The 18,582-nt window shown below is 40.4% G+C and overlaps 1 protein-coding gene across 1 annotated transcript in view; it reads right to left on the bottom strand.

Annotated features, from left to right (window-relative positions):
• Positions 1–18,582, bottom strand: part of LOC129701429 (clathrin interactor 1-like) — a 157,996-nt gene that overhangs the window by 24,090 nt on the left and 115,324 nt on the right. The window contains 3 exon segments of the mRNA XM_055642602.1: positions 1,071–1,151; positions 9,857–9,953; positions 17,860–18,088. Of these exon segments, the coding sequence (XP_055498577.1) occupies positions 1,071–1,151; positions 9,857–9,953; positions 17,860–18,088 (407 nt within the window).

The following is an 18,582-nucleotide window of genomic DNA, read 5'->3' as shown; positions in this document are numbered from 1 at the left end:
GAACATCTATGTTCACTCTAAAAATACAAATAATTAAACTATGGAACATGCACAATACCCAATTATTAATATCAGGAAGCATAGTATTTTTTCTACCGTCTCAAAAAATACGTTAAAAATGATGGGAGATTTTGCTTTTGTCAGGCATTCCGTAATCCAGAGCCCCGATATATTTGATGGCATCATTAAATGAATGACAGAGATTTGCTTTTTCTTAATGCCAATAACATCCACAATACATATGTAAACTGTAGACTTGAAAAATATGTAACAGGTTATATTTTTATCATTCAAACCAAGGTCAAGGGGAGCATTACAAATACAATGAGACACAGAACTAAGGCACTGTTGAATTGAGTGTTAAACCATATTGGCTGGCAGCCCAGAGGTTTACATCACATCAATAAATTAATCTGTTTTGTATGTCACACTTTCACTGCATAACAAATTTCGTTTCTCAATTAAAACATTGTTTTGTAAATGTTGGCGCTTAAAATACCACTAGAATACCTGATAAATTGGGAGAAAGGTGATGTCTTGTGAAGCTCTGAAATGTAACAACTATTTGATGTTGAAACATGTCAAACGACCTCAAGACATACGAATAAGACCCAAGCATAAAGAGATGAAAATCAATTAACGTGGCATTTATTATTAAAAGCTGCTAAAAGCTTCCACCTTTTTACATCCTGTGCTACATTCTTCAGCACTCAAGGCCCTGCTGCAGTACCAGTGATTTACCAGTAATCTTGGCTAATTATCATTTTAGAACAATTTTGCCTAAAACGATATGAACCTTGGAAAACGAAAGACAGGATTTTTTTTGTCTTTCCCCGAACAGCAGTTTCTTGTCAACCTTGATGGTCTTCAACAATCTGTTATGTTGGTTTTTTTGAGCCAGAAGCCTCTGACTAGGCTGATGCTTGATTACATTAATACAAGATCATTTCAGATATGTATGGGATTTTGCACCTCTGATATACGGAAAACGATTAGTACATAAAAAACATGTTATGAATATATAAACACAGCCTGCAAGTGCTAACGAGCTCATGATAGCAATAATGTACCTGGTGTCAAAGGGAAGTTACTCTGTGTTGTATTTGCGGAGGCAAAGTCTGCAAACCCACCAAGTTGTTCACCTGTCCCACCTGCAAGGCAAATAAAAGTTTTGTTGTCATCAACCAATCCATCAATGTACTAACTAGATTTTTTTTTTAATTTATTTTTTATTTTTTATTTTTATTTTTTTATAAAGGAATTTGTTCCTCATATCAATAAAATGAATTGAACTGAACGGTCACCTCTTCACAGTGCGCCTTTGTGGCTCAGGTCCCCGATTACTCTGGTAATCGAAAATGTTCACGTTGGGGCTGTTGGCTCAGTTATTTGAGTTCAACGGTACACCATGAAGTACATGCAGTGCATCATATACTGCATAAAGGGTTGTTTTTTTGTTTAAAAAAATGTACGTTTCTAGTCTGATATTTTTATCCATGGTAAAATATGCATTATTTGTCTTTTTGAAGTGTCTTTTGGTCTGGGTGTTTCATAGACCAACCCCTCCCCCCTCCCTTAAAATAGTTAACAGGATTTAGTGGAGTGGATGTTTATGGGGATTGCAGATAACTATAATATAAGAATAATAGGATAGCATCAGTGCAAGATTGCAACTTCCTTAATATTGACTGGCATCTATAATCAATATATATTCCTTAGAGTTTAGGTTATGAGGGGTGGGTGACCTTAGAGGTGTATATAACCATGTGAGACACAGAAGGCAAATCCACACAGTCTTTTTTCTTGGGAAGGGGCATCAAAATTAGAAGGCAAAGCTTTAAAATGAGAGGGAAAAGAATTAAAGGGATCTGAGGGGCAACCTTTTCCACATGGAGAGTTGTGTATACATGCAACGTGCTGTCAATGAAGGCAGTTGAGGCAAGTATGATCACATTTAAAGGACATTTGGGCAGGTATGTGAACAGAAAAGGTTTTGAGGGATATGTATCTAATGGAAGAAAATTGGACTAGCTTAGATGGCTAGCATGTTCAGCTTGTATGACTTGAGCCAAAGGGTCTGTTTCCACGTTGTAACACTGCTCTCTCTGTGCCCAATGCTAACTTTCAACCAATAGCAACCTGTGAACTACAGACTTTTGACTCATACACAGAGAGCAAGTAATAACCAAGAGTGTTTCCAACCAATAATTGCAAAAACTAAAAAAAATAGCCATTAAAAAAAGGGGCTGGAATGACATGGTTCTTTGGAAGATATCTTATACTGTACATCCAAATTTAAATTTAGTTGCTCTTCCCTCAAAAATAATCTTCAGTCACATTGATTAACAAAATCTACCAACATGCTTATGTTTATTTATTCATGGGATATAGTCATCAGTGGCAATGCCAGCATTTATTATCTTATCCCTTCTTAATTGCCTCTTGAACCAAGTTGTTTGCTATGGTGCTTTAAAGTCAATAAGAGGCAGCCACATTATGGATCTAGAGGCATAAAGGCCAGGCCAAGTAAGGTCAATCAATTTCCTGCCTTAAGAACATTACAGAACCATTCCAGTAGTTTCATACCGAGTGTTTGACATGAATTTAAATACCACTAAAGCAATGGTGGTATTTAAGATAGTCTCTGAATCAAGGGTCCAGGCGCTACAGGAAGGATCTCGACCAGAAACGTCACCCATTCCTCCCCAGAAATGGCACCTGTCCCACTGAGTTACTCCAGCTTTTTGTGTCTATCTTCAATATAACACTTGTTTTTTATTTCTAAACAATTCCTATCATCCAATAAGTGTTAAAAGCTCCAGGGAAGCATCGATCTATATGAATTGGTGAGTTTAATGATTTTTCAGATTGTAAAATGTGGGTTTTAAATAAATAATATTTCCAGTTAAAACCGAATGGGTGGTGAACTTTATGCACTGGTGACTTTATTGCTCAAATATTAATCATATAATATTACCAATCATCATGACAATAAAAGAAATGAGAATGTGACAGAGATGAAGTGATGAGAACAAAGCAAACAGAATCTTAAAAAATCTTAAACAAATCTGATATGTTTATCATTGAATAATTAAATCTCCACACTCCATTTAATTTCTCAGCCAAGTCTAAATATTAATCTTAGAAACAGGAACTTTTCTGTTTAAACAGTTTTGAGTGATTAAAAAAATGTTTTCATCGTGCAAAATTTAGGCAACCAGGTTAATCCAAAGGGCAGCAAAACTCACAGACAAATAGAGCCTGTTGGCCTTAAAAGCACGAGGAACCGAATATAGGAGCAAAGAGATCCTTCTGCAGTTGTACAGAGCCCTAGTGAGACCACACCTGGAGTATTGTGTGCAGTTTTGGTCCATGTGAGGAAGGACATTCTTGCTATTGAGGTAGTGCAGCGTAGGTTTACAAGGTCAATTCCCGGGATGGCGGGACTGTCATATGCTGAGAGAATGGAGTAGCTGGGCTTGTACACTCTGGAGTTTAGAAGAATGAGAGGGCATCTCATTGAAACATATAAGATTGTTAAGGGCTTGGACACGCTAGAGGCAGGAAACATGTTCCTGATGTTGGGGGAGTCCAGAACCAGGGGCCACAGTTTAAGAATAAGTAGTAAGCCATTTAGAACAGAAACAAGGAAACACTTTTTCTCACCGAGAGTGGTGGGTCTGTGGAATTCTCTGCCTCAGAGGGTGGTGGAGGCAGATTCTCTGGATGCTTTCAAGAGAGAGCGAGATAGGACTCTTAAAAATAGCAGAGTCAGGGGATACGGGGAGAATGCAGGAACGGGGTACTGATTGGGGACGATCAGCCATGATCACATTGAATGGCGGTGCTGGCTCGGAGGGCCGAATGGCCTACTCCTGTCTATTGTATCATGAAATTCCTTGTGAAACACTAATATGTTGAAAAGGAAGTTTATTTTTGTCATTAAATCTGCATATATTTTTAAAAAATGGACATCAGATTACTACAATGCTTTGGGAGTATCCACGGGTTGCAAAAGGCACCATCTAATTGCCAGCTTTCTCCCATGAATTCAATAGAATGAGTCTGCCTAATCTAATCACTATTTAGCGCAATCCAATGGTAAACCAAAATCTACTACATACATCATAAAAAAGCAGAAAAGAGAATATTTAAAATTGTGTACAGATTATTTATTGTTCTCCTTAGGATTACATTGTACATTATCTCCCCCGTCTTGTTGCTGTTCTCTGTTAGGCAGTGATTCCATTGATCAAATGACCATTCTCAATGCAGCAGATAATGAGCACCAAATAGAGCATCATCCTATACTCAGATGTTGATGCAAACAAGACATCACTGGATACGACAATAAGTAGGTTTCGTAGCTAAATCTTCCACGTTTCCACTTGTTGGGAGAGTCACAATCAAGTAGATAGAATTACAGAATATGGGGACCGTCATTTATAATTGAGGTACTGTAGCGGCGCCTGCTAGCGCCGGCACCTCCGCCTACCTTTCGAACGGCTGCGCAAACATGGTTGGTGATCAACCCTGAGAAGTGCCAGTTCGGATTGCGCTCCATCACCTCTCATGGAGTGCAGCCACTGCCCGAGAAAGTCGACGCTATCCGTCGTTTCCCCAAGCCTCTATCGGTCAAGGGTCTGCAAGAGTTTATCGGGATGGTTAACTTCTACCACCAATTCGTCCCGTCTGCGGCCGCCATTATGCGGCCGTTGTTTCAATGCCTGGCCAGTAAGCCTAAGGACCTGGTCTGGTCCAAGGAGGCACAGAAGGTGTTTGAGAGTGCAAAGACCACATTGGCCAACGCCACTACGCTTGACCACCCTAGGGTGTCAGCCCAAACAGCTCTCACCTGCACATCCATGTAGACTTGGTAGGTCCCTTGCCTTGTTCGCGCGGGGCTACCCACTTACTGACTATCGTAGACAGGTTTACCAGGTGGGCGGAGGCAATCCCGTTGGCGGATACCTCTGCATATGCATGCGCGAGGGCCATGGATCCCAGTGAATCGCACGTTTCGGGGTCCCCTCACATATTGCCACCGATAGGGGAGCCCAGTTCACGTCTTCATTGTGGTGTGGTATGGCGCAGCTATACGGCGCAAAGCTGCACCAGACTACCGCTTATCACCCGTCCAACGGGTTGGTTGAGCGGTTCCATCGGCACCTGAAGTCGGCGATAAAAGCCAGACTCACCGGCCCTGATTGGGTCGACCAGTTACCTTGGGTCATCAGGACAACGCCTAAGGAGGACCTCAAAGCCTCCTTGGCCGAGTTGGTTTATCGCTCGGTTTTGCAGGTTCCCGGGGATTTCTTGCCTGTCCCTCCGGACCAGGAGGTTTCCACCTCACAGTTGTTGGCGGACCTTCGCGAGCGGGCGTGCGCTTTGGTCCCGGTTCCAATTTCCCGGCATGGTTCATCTTCAGTACATGTTCCTACTATGTTACGGGATTGTGCTTATGTTTTTCTCCGTAGAGATGCTCATCGCTCGCCGTTACAGCGGGTGTACGAGGGTCCGTACAGGGTGCTCAGTACTGGTGTCTCGACGTTCACGTTGGACATGGGTGGTAAGGAGTTCGTCTCTGTGAGCCGCCTAAAGCCTGCACACGTTGACGAGGATAGCCCAGTGACAGTGGCTACTCCACGGCGTAGAGGACATCCACCTGTTGTTTTGCCGCTCTCTACACTTGTTACCTCCGGTCGCGTTTCTCCGGTCCCCTTTGTTACGCCCGTACCTCGTTCGCGTTTTTCGCGTCCCTCCAGTACTGTTTTACCGGTCCCAAATATTATGCTCGCCCCGCGACCTCGGACTACGCGTTCCAGTCGTACCGTCCGTTTACACGTGCGTTTCCGTACCGCAGATTCTGGGGGGGGAGGGGGGGCGCATGCAGATATCGAACCCGGCATTCGGAAGCCGCGGTCACGTGACTCGGGAGGGGCTGTTGTTTTCGCGCGGTTTTTCACTTACGCACGTTAGTTCAGCGCTGACCACCGTTGTGGGCAGACGTGTCTGTAAACCTGTCTGCTGCATCTTGAACTTTTGAATAAAGATCTGTTGAAAACTCCAGTAGTTTCTCAGACCACTAAAGTACATAGAAATTTCTTCTGAGGATAGTTAATCTCTAGAATTCACTGCCCGAGGGTGGTGGAGGCCAGATGATTCAATATATTTAAGGTGGATGCAGATAAATAATGGAAAAATAAATTGTGGGCTATGGGGCAACTCGCACAGAAGGCTCGAGGAGCAGGGTGACCTACTTCTTGTGTTGTGCGGAAACAAAGAACTGCAGATGTTAGTTAATGCACAAAAGGACAAAATCCTGGAATTACTCAGGGGGTCAGGCAGCATCTCTGGAGAACATGGATAGGTTGCGTTTCGGGTCAAAATCCTTCTTCAGACTGATTGTAGGGAGGGGAAGAAGAAAGCTGGAAAGGGGAGAGGCAGAACAAAACATAGCAGGTAATAGGTAAGGGGGAGTTTTTGACAGGGCCAGAGATAAAAATAGGTGTGGGACAGGTTTGAAGAGTTGTGGATTGTGAAGCCAGGGAAAGGAAAATAGCAGGGGGTGGGGTATGTTAGCAGAGGTCTATGCTTGGTCTCTCCGATGTACAGGAGTGAACACCGGATGCAGTAGATGAGCTTAGAGGAGGTGAATCTTTCTTTGATGAACATGGTTTCCCCCCTTCCCATAGTCCTGCTCTTGCTACCCCTCCTCCAAGTGAGAACAAGGATCGAGTTTCCCTGGTCCTCACCTTTCAGCCTACCAGCCTTTGTATCCAACACGTAATTTGTAGGAAGGAACTACAGATGCTAGTTATGCCAAAGATATACACAAAATGCTGGAGTAACTCAGCGGGTCAGGCAGCATCTCTGGAGAAAAGGAACAGGTGACGTTTCGGATCAGAAACCATCTTCAGACCCCATCATACTCCAACATATACAAATCATAACATATATCATAACACATCATACTCTACCATTTTCTTCACCTCCAATGTGATCCCACCACTAGTCACATCTTCCCATCTCAACCCCTTTCCGCCTTCCGCAAAGACTGCTCGCTCCGCAACTCATCCCTTCCCACCCAACACCCAAGTGAGTTTTCAGTACAAAATATTTACATCCAAATACAACACTAATTTAGTGAGATCAGTAAACTCACTAACCAGAAATGAAACCCTGACAGACTAGCCTGCAAGGATGGTCGCTGGACAATGTATACAGGACACCCCAAGTTTACAGAAGGCCTGATTTACAAATATCTGACTTTATGTAAATTCTCCTAGACTGCTCTGAGGTATTGAACTGTAATCTCTTCACCAGGAAACAATGCAATACCACCTATTGAAACAGCTAATGCCTTATCCAAACTCCAAGATCAAATGTTACATACCCCGAGCTAACTCTCGTTGGCGCACACTTTCACTCCCAATAGTTTTCCCACTGATTATCTCCTCCCACATGGCCTGCATTCAGACTAATATTTGTCAGAGTTTACATGCTGATAACAACTCCCTAAAACCTACATTGAACTTCTCAAGTCTACTCTTTGGAGATTAGTCCTCAAGCATTTTTGAGGCTAAAGATTTTACTATTTGGGAAGAAATAGTTCATTTCCAACTAAAATTCAGCTTATGGATATTTCTCAGGAATGGGACCATTATATAATCAGGGGACACTCTCTATACCCAATACATATTCAAGGCTTGCATTGGCAATTGAAACTTGGAGTAATGTTGCATTTCATATCCAAATTCTAAAACTTGCACAGAATTTATTTTAGTTCGACATCTTTTAAAAGACAAATAGTTATGTTTAAGTTCAAGTAAAAATTGATAATGCATTATCTCAATACGGAATTATAGCTGCTTTCAATTCAAAGGAGAATTAGAATCATCAGAAATAACTATTGAACCATTATCTTTCGCATGTTTACCTTAAAACGTGGAAAGACAGATATTGCAGTCAGGACTTAAAACCTAGATTTTGCTCAAACTATAATATCCAGCTTATATGAACTGTGATGCATCATATTTGCCTGCAGTGCTTATGAACCACTCAGGTGGAGAAGAAACATCTGTACACCATCATGTGCACAGGGGGACGATGTCCAACATCTGGCACTATTTCTAAAAAGCCATCAGATAGCTGCAAGATATCCAGGCCATCTGCCACACTGTAACACACTAGTTAATCTAATGCAGTACAACTCTTTTGTATAAATAGCTCAGGAGCAATGATATGTAACATTGGAATGCCTTTTCACCCAAGTGCGCATATGATATAATGAGTGAATTAGTTTTAAGTCTTGCACGCTTCTTTACACAATTTGGTCATCTCACTACAACTGTAGCTGCTTTATATGGTGCCTTGTAGACTGATTATCCAAGAGTCAGCTGTACTGAAAGGAATACTGGAAATTTTAATTTAACTGAAACTCTCTTTTTCCATTTACAGCTGTATCGATTCAATATTTTGCTTATCTCCAAACTGATTGCAGAAGCCCAATACCAGCCTTAATCTACCTATAAAAAAGGCTTGCGTGGTGAATCAGATGAAGCATTATGTTTGAAAATTGCAATTATTTTCTTGTTTGACACTCATCATTTTGTAATTGCTGACCACAACCCACCCTAAAATTGCCTTTCCCGCCACTCCCCCTAATTTTACATCTGGTCATGCAGCTTAAAACCACATGCTCGAGGATTCAGTTACTATACCAGCAAACGCAGTTCTGGATCACTCATCCAGAGACACGAGTTTGATAAACAGTCATCAACCTGAAATGTTAATTGTTACTATATCCATAGATATCATAAGGGCTGTTATACTTATCCTGTTATTTTGAATTTCTGATATCCAATATGTGCAGTACTTTGCCTTTAAGACTTAATTGTGTTGAACAAGTCGGAATATTCAAACCTCTGTGTAGGAAGGAACTGCAGATACTGGTTTCCACTGAAGATAGACAAAATGCTCAGCGGGACAGGCGGCATCTCTGGATAGAAGGAATGTGCGAAGGTTGCTTTTGGTTCAGACCCTTCTTCAGACTGAAGAACTGAAACGTCACCCATTCCTTCTCTCCAGAGAGGCTGCATTTTGTGCCTATATTCAAATCTCTGCTGGATTAATAAAGTACAAAAAAGCTTTGGCATCTAAATAGAAAAACAAAACCGTTATCAAACAGGGTCTGAAACTGTTGCCAGAATTGTTGTTTCAGTATGGAAAAATGTATAAAAATTCTCGGCGTAATCTCAGAGAAAAACTAATGTGGATTATCAAAACACAGACAGAATGAAGACATTGCGTCTAATCTCCGTTTTACAACATCAGCCGACCTTCACTCACAGCAGCAGTTGGGCTACAAATTTACAGCATCCTGTGCTGATTTAAATAGAACAGGTGGTGATGAAATGGATCCGAATACATCAAGACAACAAACTGAGTAGACTTAAAAAAAAAATACAATTGTGCTCCATATGAACAAAATTGGTACAGCATCTAAAATAACACTTTCAGGAAGTTTAAAAACAGGCTTAAAAAGTTACCAATCATAATTCAGATTTTGAGTGTCTAGCTAATTTATCCTTTTGGCTGGATACCAGCTTCTCAGATGACAAATGATCCTGAGGTAACAAGTTTTAATTAAAAACCGGGTTGAATTGCTGGAAGCATGCAGCAGGTGCAGTGGCCCAATCAGCATGATGATTGGAAACTGGTACATGTGCCAATAGCTTTGGATAAGAAATAAATAGTCAGCTGCCTCAAGAAATTTGTTCCAGTAACTTAATTGGTCAGTGTTGCTATTCAAATGCAGACAAACTCAAGTACAAAAAAAAGTATCAAGTATTACCTGTAGAAGGAATTTGATTAGATTCAAATCCTGTGTCAAATAGTAGATCCACCAGGTTATTTGCTGGCTTGCTGTTAACTGAGTTTGGTGTTGAAACCTAGGCAGGAGGCAAAGCAGAGTTAGTAAGAAGGGACTAAACTAAACCTGTAAAGCAATTAGACTGAAATCACGAACATGTACTAAAATGTATTCTACACTAACATATTTTCTATTTGATTTTTTTTTTTTTTTTTACCGGATCAGAGCAATTTCCCACCCCTCAAAGCATCGAAGCAGAATGGCTTGTTATGCCATCAAGCAATGAATAAATTACTGTGGGCCAGGAGTCATATATAGAGCAAACCACATAAGTATCAGGAAACAAACTGCTTGGAGTCAATCAGTGGGTTGAGGAGCATCTGCAGGGGGAATTTTGCATCGAGATCCTGCATTAGGATTGATTCCCTCTCCCTTCATGTACTGCTTGAGCTGCTGATTTCCTCCAGCATTTTTACTTTGCACCACATTCCAGCATCTTCAGACCACGAGGATGGCAGGTTTCCTTCTCAGAATGCCATTGGAGAACCAGATAGGTTTTTAAGGACAATTTGACAGAAATGATGACCAAGAAACTAAGTTTATTTTAAAAAGTAAAGATTCCAGATTATCAAAGTTAAATGTCACAGCCCATGATACAATGTGAAAGCTGGTTTCTATAGTCTTAACCATTGCTATATATTAAAAAAAAACATTGTTTTCCTTTTGAGCAGTTAATGGAGCTACAGGGATTAAAGCAATGTTTCTTCCCGAGTATTATCCTTACATGAGATGAGATCTTAAAGTGTCAAAAACTTAAGACAATTCTGAATGACATTTCAAATAGGCAAGTAGTGTAATTTCACACTGCAAGAGTTATCAATAAGAAAAACTAATCCCTTACATCAGTCCTCTAGATTCTGTGTAATGACCCCGGTTTATTTCCTAATCATTTAGCATGGTTTGAATACCACAAGGATGCACTGGATTATCCTACCATAGCATTATGGAATTCACAATGTTAAAAAAAAACTGTACTGCATCCCTTTAAATGTAAACTCCTGGCAAATCGCTCCAACTGCATATTTCCAATTTGTTACTTAGGATGTTATTAGGAGTGTTCTCAATTATACTCTCAATTCTGAATTCCAACATTTGTTAAAGAGCAACTCGATTGATATTTGTAAATTAATAGGAATGAATGATTCAAGGCTCTAAACTATAGGCTCAATAGAATTGTCTTAAGTTTTTGACACTTTGAGATCTCATCTCGTATAAGGATAATACTCGAGAAGAAACATTGCTTTAATCCCTGTAGCTCCATTAGCACAAAATGGCAAAAAGCTATGTCCTTAAGGTCACAATGTAACTGATAAATTTTCCCTTGAGATCGATGCTAGGTTACTATCTCTGCGCAATTCCTTGTGAATTACTATCTTAAGATACCAAATTATTTTTAAATTAACTCAAAATTCACTAGAAGGTTCATTATCTCTTGGCAAATGAATTTCTATTTTAGATTGGAAGTGACTGCATAGAATTACTGCGAGTTGCTCATGGGTCCAAGCTGAAGATTACAAATCAGCAGACAAGGCTAAACCATGGTGGGAGGAGGTTGACAATAATAACATGTGCACTTTGCACCTTCCTTTGTTTTTTAAATTTGAAAATAAAATAATTTGGATGCTATTGTAAAATGCATACACAACACCACAACGTCATCTGACACGAAACAATACAAAAAAAAACCCTTGTGAATTTCCACACAGTGATTTACTGACCGGAATCTACATGAGATACAAAGTCCTGGAGCTCTAATTACTTACCCCACTTAATGGACTTTACATTACAAAACGTTACTGGGGAAATTTTTATTTAGATTCACATTCACATTGTATGGCAGTCAAGACTGGAAATCTGGTTATTAGACAAATTGAGAAAACATGGCACTTTTAAAGAACTATAGATTTGTGGGAATTATTTCTCTTGACCAACTCATTTGAAACACAGTTGAGAGCACTATCATTGTTTGCAAGGATAGTGGAAACTATTCTTATTTAATGGAGAATATCGCTTTCGATAAGATAAACTAATCACCATTTTCTTAAAATTAATTGAAATGCAAAATCAAGCTGGATATTACACTACCAAAGTGTTCATAACCAATTGTAATTTGTGTTGATGTGTTGTAACATCCAGCAGGTAGCAGCAAAGACCACATTTCAGCTGTGACAATAGAAAAATACTGCTGATGCCAGAAATATGAAATTTAAAAACCCCAGGAAAAAAACTGAAATATTACCTTAAGCAGGAAAGGTCATTGAAAAGAAACACATTTTCTCCCTGCAATAATACTCTCCAATCTGAATACGTACAGGTGAAACAAATCAAAGCCTGTTCAATTCATTGACTAATACACCCTGTAGAAACAAGGAACTGCAGATGCTGGTTTACAAAGTAAGACAAAGTGCTGGAGTAATTACGCGGGTCAGGCAGCATCCCCGGAAAACATGGTTAGGTCCAGTACATTCTTATACATCCTGTAGTGTATAGGAGGCCTCTTTGTCAGAAGAATATTTACTAGATGAGAGATTACAGAATGCAGAAGGTTAGCATGTTGGCACACCAAGTAGTGATGATAACAAGTGGAATGTTGACCATTATTGCAAGGTGAATTAAACTGTGCAGGGCATTGGCGAGGCCCGACTTAGAATAATGCAGGCAGTTTTGGTTTCCCCATTTAAGGACGGTTGTATTTGTATGGAGGCAGTATAAGAAAGTTAACTAGGATGTTTTCCTAGATGACAAAGTTGTCATTATAAGGAAATATATAGCTGGTTAGGTGTATATTAATTGGAGTTTAGAAGATCGACAGTTGAAAGTTAGAAAGATTCTGAGGGGGCATGTTAGGGTAACCTTTGAGGGAATGTCTCAACGTGGGAGAGTGTGTTTCAGAAAAAGGCATCATCTATTTTTAAAAACTGAGAAGTGGTTACTTCCCTGCATGTTAAGTGTAAGAAGGAACTGCAGATGCTGGTTTAAACCATAGACACAAAAAGCTGGAGTAACTCAGCGGGTCAGGTAACATCTCTGGAGAGAAGGAATGGGTGAAGTTTTGGGTCGAGAAGAGGGGTCTTTACCCAATATGTCCCCCATTCCTTCTCTCCAGCGATGCTGCCTGTCCTGCTGAGTTACTCCAGAGCTTTGTGTCTATCCCTGGGAGTCATGATATTTTGTAATTATCCACCTGAAAGTTGCAGCACCTGAATCAATTAATATATTCAAGGTTGTATTTATTGTTAGATTTTTGGGGGTACGTTTCAAGGTTTATAGAGTACACGGGGGAAATAGACAATAGATCAAAAAATCAAGTCAGCTATTATTTTCTTGAAGATAGACACAAAATGCTGGAGTAACTTAGCGGGCCAGGCAGTATCTCTGGAGAGAGGGAATGGGTGATGTTTCGGGTTGAGGCCCTTCTTCAGACTGATTCAGACTATTATCTTCTTGAATTTGATGACTGGCATGTTTGGGTGTATGGACTGATCATGCCTCCCATATTTCCTATATTCCAACATACCGTAATCAAAAGTACAAAGCAGGTAACCATAACTACAAATTATTTTTGGCTAAGGCAATACAAGAATCAGATAATATTGTATTGATTCCCATCCCCCTCTTACTGAATTCATTGGGGCTTTTCCAGCTTTCATAAATGTGAAATTTACTAGTCGTCATTTGCATGATCTAATAGCTTTCATTTTAATGAGCTCTATATTATAGGGAAAATAATCAGCTTTCAAAACGGTTCATTTGCTGTGGTTCACCAAATTCCAGGCGAGAAGGGAGGGGAAATTTACAATCATCATCTCTGGAAGGCTTCATAGCAAACCTAATAGATAATGTTGAGTTTCTCCAAGTTAAAAAGTGTTACACAGAAGCAAAAGATGAATGTAGTGTTGTTACTATTATTTTATGATTATATCTGGATACGAAGCTCATGATTTATTTTCAAATGACTCCCACCACTTTTAATACCATTGTATAATGCAAAATCCTGTCAGGATAAAATCAGTTTTGTTTCACATATATCACAGGTTGATGCAGCATAGTCGACTAGTGTAGATGGGACATTGTTGGCCAGTGTGGGCGAGAAGGGCCTGTTTCCTCACTGTATCACTCTGTGACTCTATAAAAAGTTCACACAATTACCATAACCAATATCATTAATAACTCGTAATAGAAGCGAGAAAACAAAACTGACCAAATACAATTTGTTACCAAAGGCACTTCATGGCAGAGACTGAATTTATCAATCACAGGAACATTGATTTGATTTAATGATTGGAAGACTTAAAATAATTCTTGCTGAAAGAACTACAGATAAACAGCCTGCTTCTCCCATCAGTAGTATTTACCCAACTCACTCACACATTAAGTAATGAACCAACACAAATCTATCACTCAGGGGGAATCACTAGGCCTTATTGCAATTATTCATGCTCAAAATTTACACATTTCATTAGTGTTGAAAAATACTTCCTCTTGAAATTTTAACTTAAAGCACAATTAGTAATCCAGAGGCCAAAAGTTCAATCTATGCAAAATTGGGAAAGGGAATTTAGTAAATCTGAACATGTAGGCGTAAATGATCACAGAAGCTACCATTGCGTTGTAATAACACACCTGATTTGTTTTTTTGATGGGCTTCTAATTGTTTTCAGGACACCTGTACAATAAATGCAGGACTGCCATCATTGTTTACATCCCGAAAACAAGATTACCTTCAGAAGAATTGCGACAGGATGAAGACTTAAACTTTAAGATGCATTATGCTAAAAGCAAAGACAGCCTCAGACATTGTGGAAGGGAAATGTGTAGATTTTCCAAGTGAAAAGCAGTGTGTTGGCACATGCTATCCTTACCCATCTTTGACCCTGACCTTTGAGCATTAACATAACTGTAGTCTTTTTTTTGGGGGGGGGGGGGGTGCTTAAAATAGCCGTACCTGTCTCTTTAGTGGTGGATGGCACAGCAAGTCCATAGACAGAGGATGGGAAAAAGATTTACAACCCACAAAAAAAAAATCCTTGTTACCAGGCCCTTACATTTGGACACATGATGTAGACTCAAAAGCACCACAGAACACATATTTTTGCAGCGACAGCCACCGTTCACGGTGGATTAGACCAAGAATATCGCAATTTGTGCAGAGGGAGTGGTTATCCGCACACAGACATTGCCACCAAAGGAATTAAAGTTTGAGAGGTCCTAAAGGCTATCCATGTTTATTGAACCTAACACGATTAAGACTGGGAGAGGGAAGGACATTGGAGGTGAATAATAATTTCCAATTGACCTCTCATGAAAACAGTTACTGTACAATTTAATTACAAATAATCATTTCAGTTTAGCTAAAGAGTATCTTTAAATACCGTGCCCTCCATAATGTTTGGGACAAAGACCCAACATTTATTTATTTGCCTCTGTACTCCACAATTTGAGATTTGTAATAGAAAATATCACATGTGATTAAAGTGCACATTGCCATTTTTATACATTTTGGTTCAACCATGTAGAAATTACAACAGTGTTTATACATAGTCTCCCCCTCCCCATCCCCCCATTTCAGGGCACCTTAATGTTTGGAACACAGCAATGTCATGTAAATGAAAGTAGTCCTGTTTAGTATTTTGTTGCATATCCTTTGCATGCAATGACTGCTTGAAGTCTGCGAATCATGGACCACCAGTTACTGGGTGTCTTCTCTAGTGATGCTCTGCCAGGCCTGTATTGCAGCTATCTTTAGCTTATGCTTGTTTTGGGGGCTAGTCTCCTTCAGTTTTCTCTTCATGTAAAAGGCATGCTCAATTAGATTCAAATCGGGTGATTCACTTGACCACTCAAGAATTGACCATTGTTTAGCTTTGAAAAACTCCTTTGTTGCTTTAGAAGTACGTTTGGGATCATTGTCTTGCAGAATGAACTGCCAGCCAATGAGTTTTGAACTTGAGCAGATAGGATGTGTCTATACACTTCAGAATTTATTATGCTACTACCATCAGCAGTTGTATCGTCAATGAAGATAAGTGAGCCAGTATCTTCAGCAGGCCCAGGCCATAAAAAGCCCACCACCGTGTTTCACTGATGAGGTGGTATGGTTTGGATCTTGGGCAATTCCTTCTCTCCTCCATACTTTGCTCTTGCCATCACTCTGATATGTTAATCTTCATCTCATCTGTCCACAAAACCCCTTTTCCAGAACTGTGGTTTCTCTTTTAAGTACTTCTTGGCAAACTGTAACCTGGCCATCCTATTTTTGCAGATCACGTGGTTTGCATCTTCCAGTGCAGCCTCTATATTTCTGTTCATTAAGTCTTCTGCGGACAGTGGTCATTGACAATCCACATCTGACCCCTGAAGAGTGTTTCTGATCTGTCGGACAGGTGTTTGGGATTTTTCTTTATTGTAGAGAAAATTCTTCTGTCATCAGCTGTGGAGGTCTTCCTTGGCCTGCCAGTCCTTTTACAATTAGTTAGCTCACCAGTGCACTCTTTCTTCTTAATGATGTTCCGAACAGTTGATTTTGGTAAGCCTAAGGTTTGGCTGATGTCTCTAACAACTTTGGTCCTCATGTTGATAAACAACGATAAAAGTTTCCAAAGGTGATGGGAAGACTGGAGGGAAGAGTAAGTGCTAAGAGCTCTCTTATACCTGCATGAAGGAGGCAATTAAACACACCTGAGCAATTACAAACACCTGTGAAGCCGTGTGTCCCAAACATTATGGTGCCCTGAAATGGGGGGACCATGTATAAACACAGCTGTAATTTCTACATGGTGAAATCAAAATGTATAAAAATACCCTTTAATAAAATCTGACAATGTGCACTTTAACCACATGTGATTTATTTCTATTTCAAATCTCAAATTGTGGCGTACAGAGGCAAATAAATAAACAGAGGCACATCTCCTTCTCTTTCGGCTTTCCACAGAGACCGCTCCCTCTGTAACTGCTTGGTCAATTCGTCCCTTCCCACACAAACCACCCCCTCCCCGGTACTTTCCCTTGCAACCGTAAGAAATGTTACACTTGTCGCTTGTTCCCCCCCTTGACTTAATCCAAGGACCCAAGCCATCTTTCCAGGTGAGGCAGAGGTTCACCTGCATCTCATCCAACCTCATCTATTGCATCCGCTGCTCTAGATGTCAGCTGCTCTACATCGGTGAGATCCAGCGTAGGCTAAGCGATGACTTCGCCCAACACCTCCGCTCGGTTCGCAATAATCAACCTGATCTCCCGGTGGCCCAGCACTTCAACTCCCCCTCCCATTCCGAATCTGACCTTTCTGTCCTGGGCCTCCTCCATGGACAGAGTGAGTCCCACCGCAAATTGGAGGAGCAGCACCTCATATTTCGCTTGGGTAGTTTACACCCCACTGGTATGAACATTGACCTCCAATTTCAGGTAGTCCTTGCTTTCTACCTCCTTCCCCTCCCCTTCCCAGCTCTCCCACAGCCTACTGTCTCTGCCTTCCTTTCTTCTTCCCCCACCACTGCCCTCCCCCTCCTCCACATCAGTCTGAAGAAGGTTCTCGACCCTAAACGTCACCGATTACTTCTCTCCATAGATACTGCCTCACCCGCTGAGTTTCTCCAGCATTTTTGTCTACCTTCCAAATAAATAAATGATGGGTCTATGGAAGGCACTGTATTCAAATGGACTTATTACTGCAGAGAAATCTGATATACTTCATGTTAACTTTAAAAATGAAAAGGACAGAAAATTGAAAACTTTTGCAGTGCTGCAAGACTAGGTGAAGTGGGGAGTAATTGAATAGGCCTTGCAAAGAGCTGGCAGAAACACAGTGAGGAAACAGACTCTATGTACAGAGATGTTATTACATGCTTGAAACAAATAATCGTGCAAAAATAAAAAGCATATATACCTAGGCACTAAGGTATAGTTCTAGAATTTGCAATTCCCACCTTTGCAGCAGAGTTTTCTTCTAGACTTGGATTATCTCCTGTGTAATGGGCTGCAGCGCCGAGGTCAACAGTTTTGGAAGGTACTCCGGATCGTTTATGCCGGGTGGTCGTGGTCTCTGTTGCTTGGGTGATATGGATAGATTTGGTCGTCACCATCTCTTCATTGTCCTTGTATTCAGATTTCCCAATCTTGCCATTGTTTCTAGATCTTCTCTCCTCCTCGCTATCGCTGAAATTAAAAATAAACAAAACAAAAGCAAATTGCAGTGAGTAAAAGGTGATTGATTATGAGACAACAGAGAACCACCAGATCAGAAACAAATTGAAAAATGAGGGAATAATGACTGGGATCTTAATTTGAAATTAGTTAGAAATAAATAGCTAATATCTGGAAAAGTGATCACAGGTTGTGAGATTAGTCTATATGGTACAAAGGTCCACAATGTGATTATTGCATCCTTGAAACACAAGCCATCTTTAGACTGACATAACTACATTTTGGCCATAATCTTTAAAGTTTCTTGTCAAGTGTTTGTTGAATATCTTGTCTAATAACACTCATCCCACATGCCCACATCAATTCAACATCCCTCCAGCCCTTTCTCATTCAACAGTGAGTCCAGATACTCCTTAAATACTCATGCCTCTTTCCATCTCCTCTGGCAACTCATTTGAGATATCAACCACTGTAAAAATTTACCCCTCAGACCCTTTAAACTTGCT

Source organism: Leucoraja erinacea, chromosome 11 (genome assembly GCF_028641065.1).
Source record: "Leucoraja erinacea ecotype New England chromosome 11, Leri_hhj_1, whole genome shotgun sequence".
Taxonomy (NCBI): domain Eukaryota; kingdom Metazoa; phylum Chordata; class Chondrichthyes; order Rajiformes; family Rajidae; genus Leucoraja; species Leucoraja erinaceus.
The sequence above is the reverse complement of the archived record's forward strand: the minus strand, read 5'-3'. Positions and strand labels throughout refer to the sequence as shown.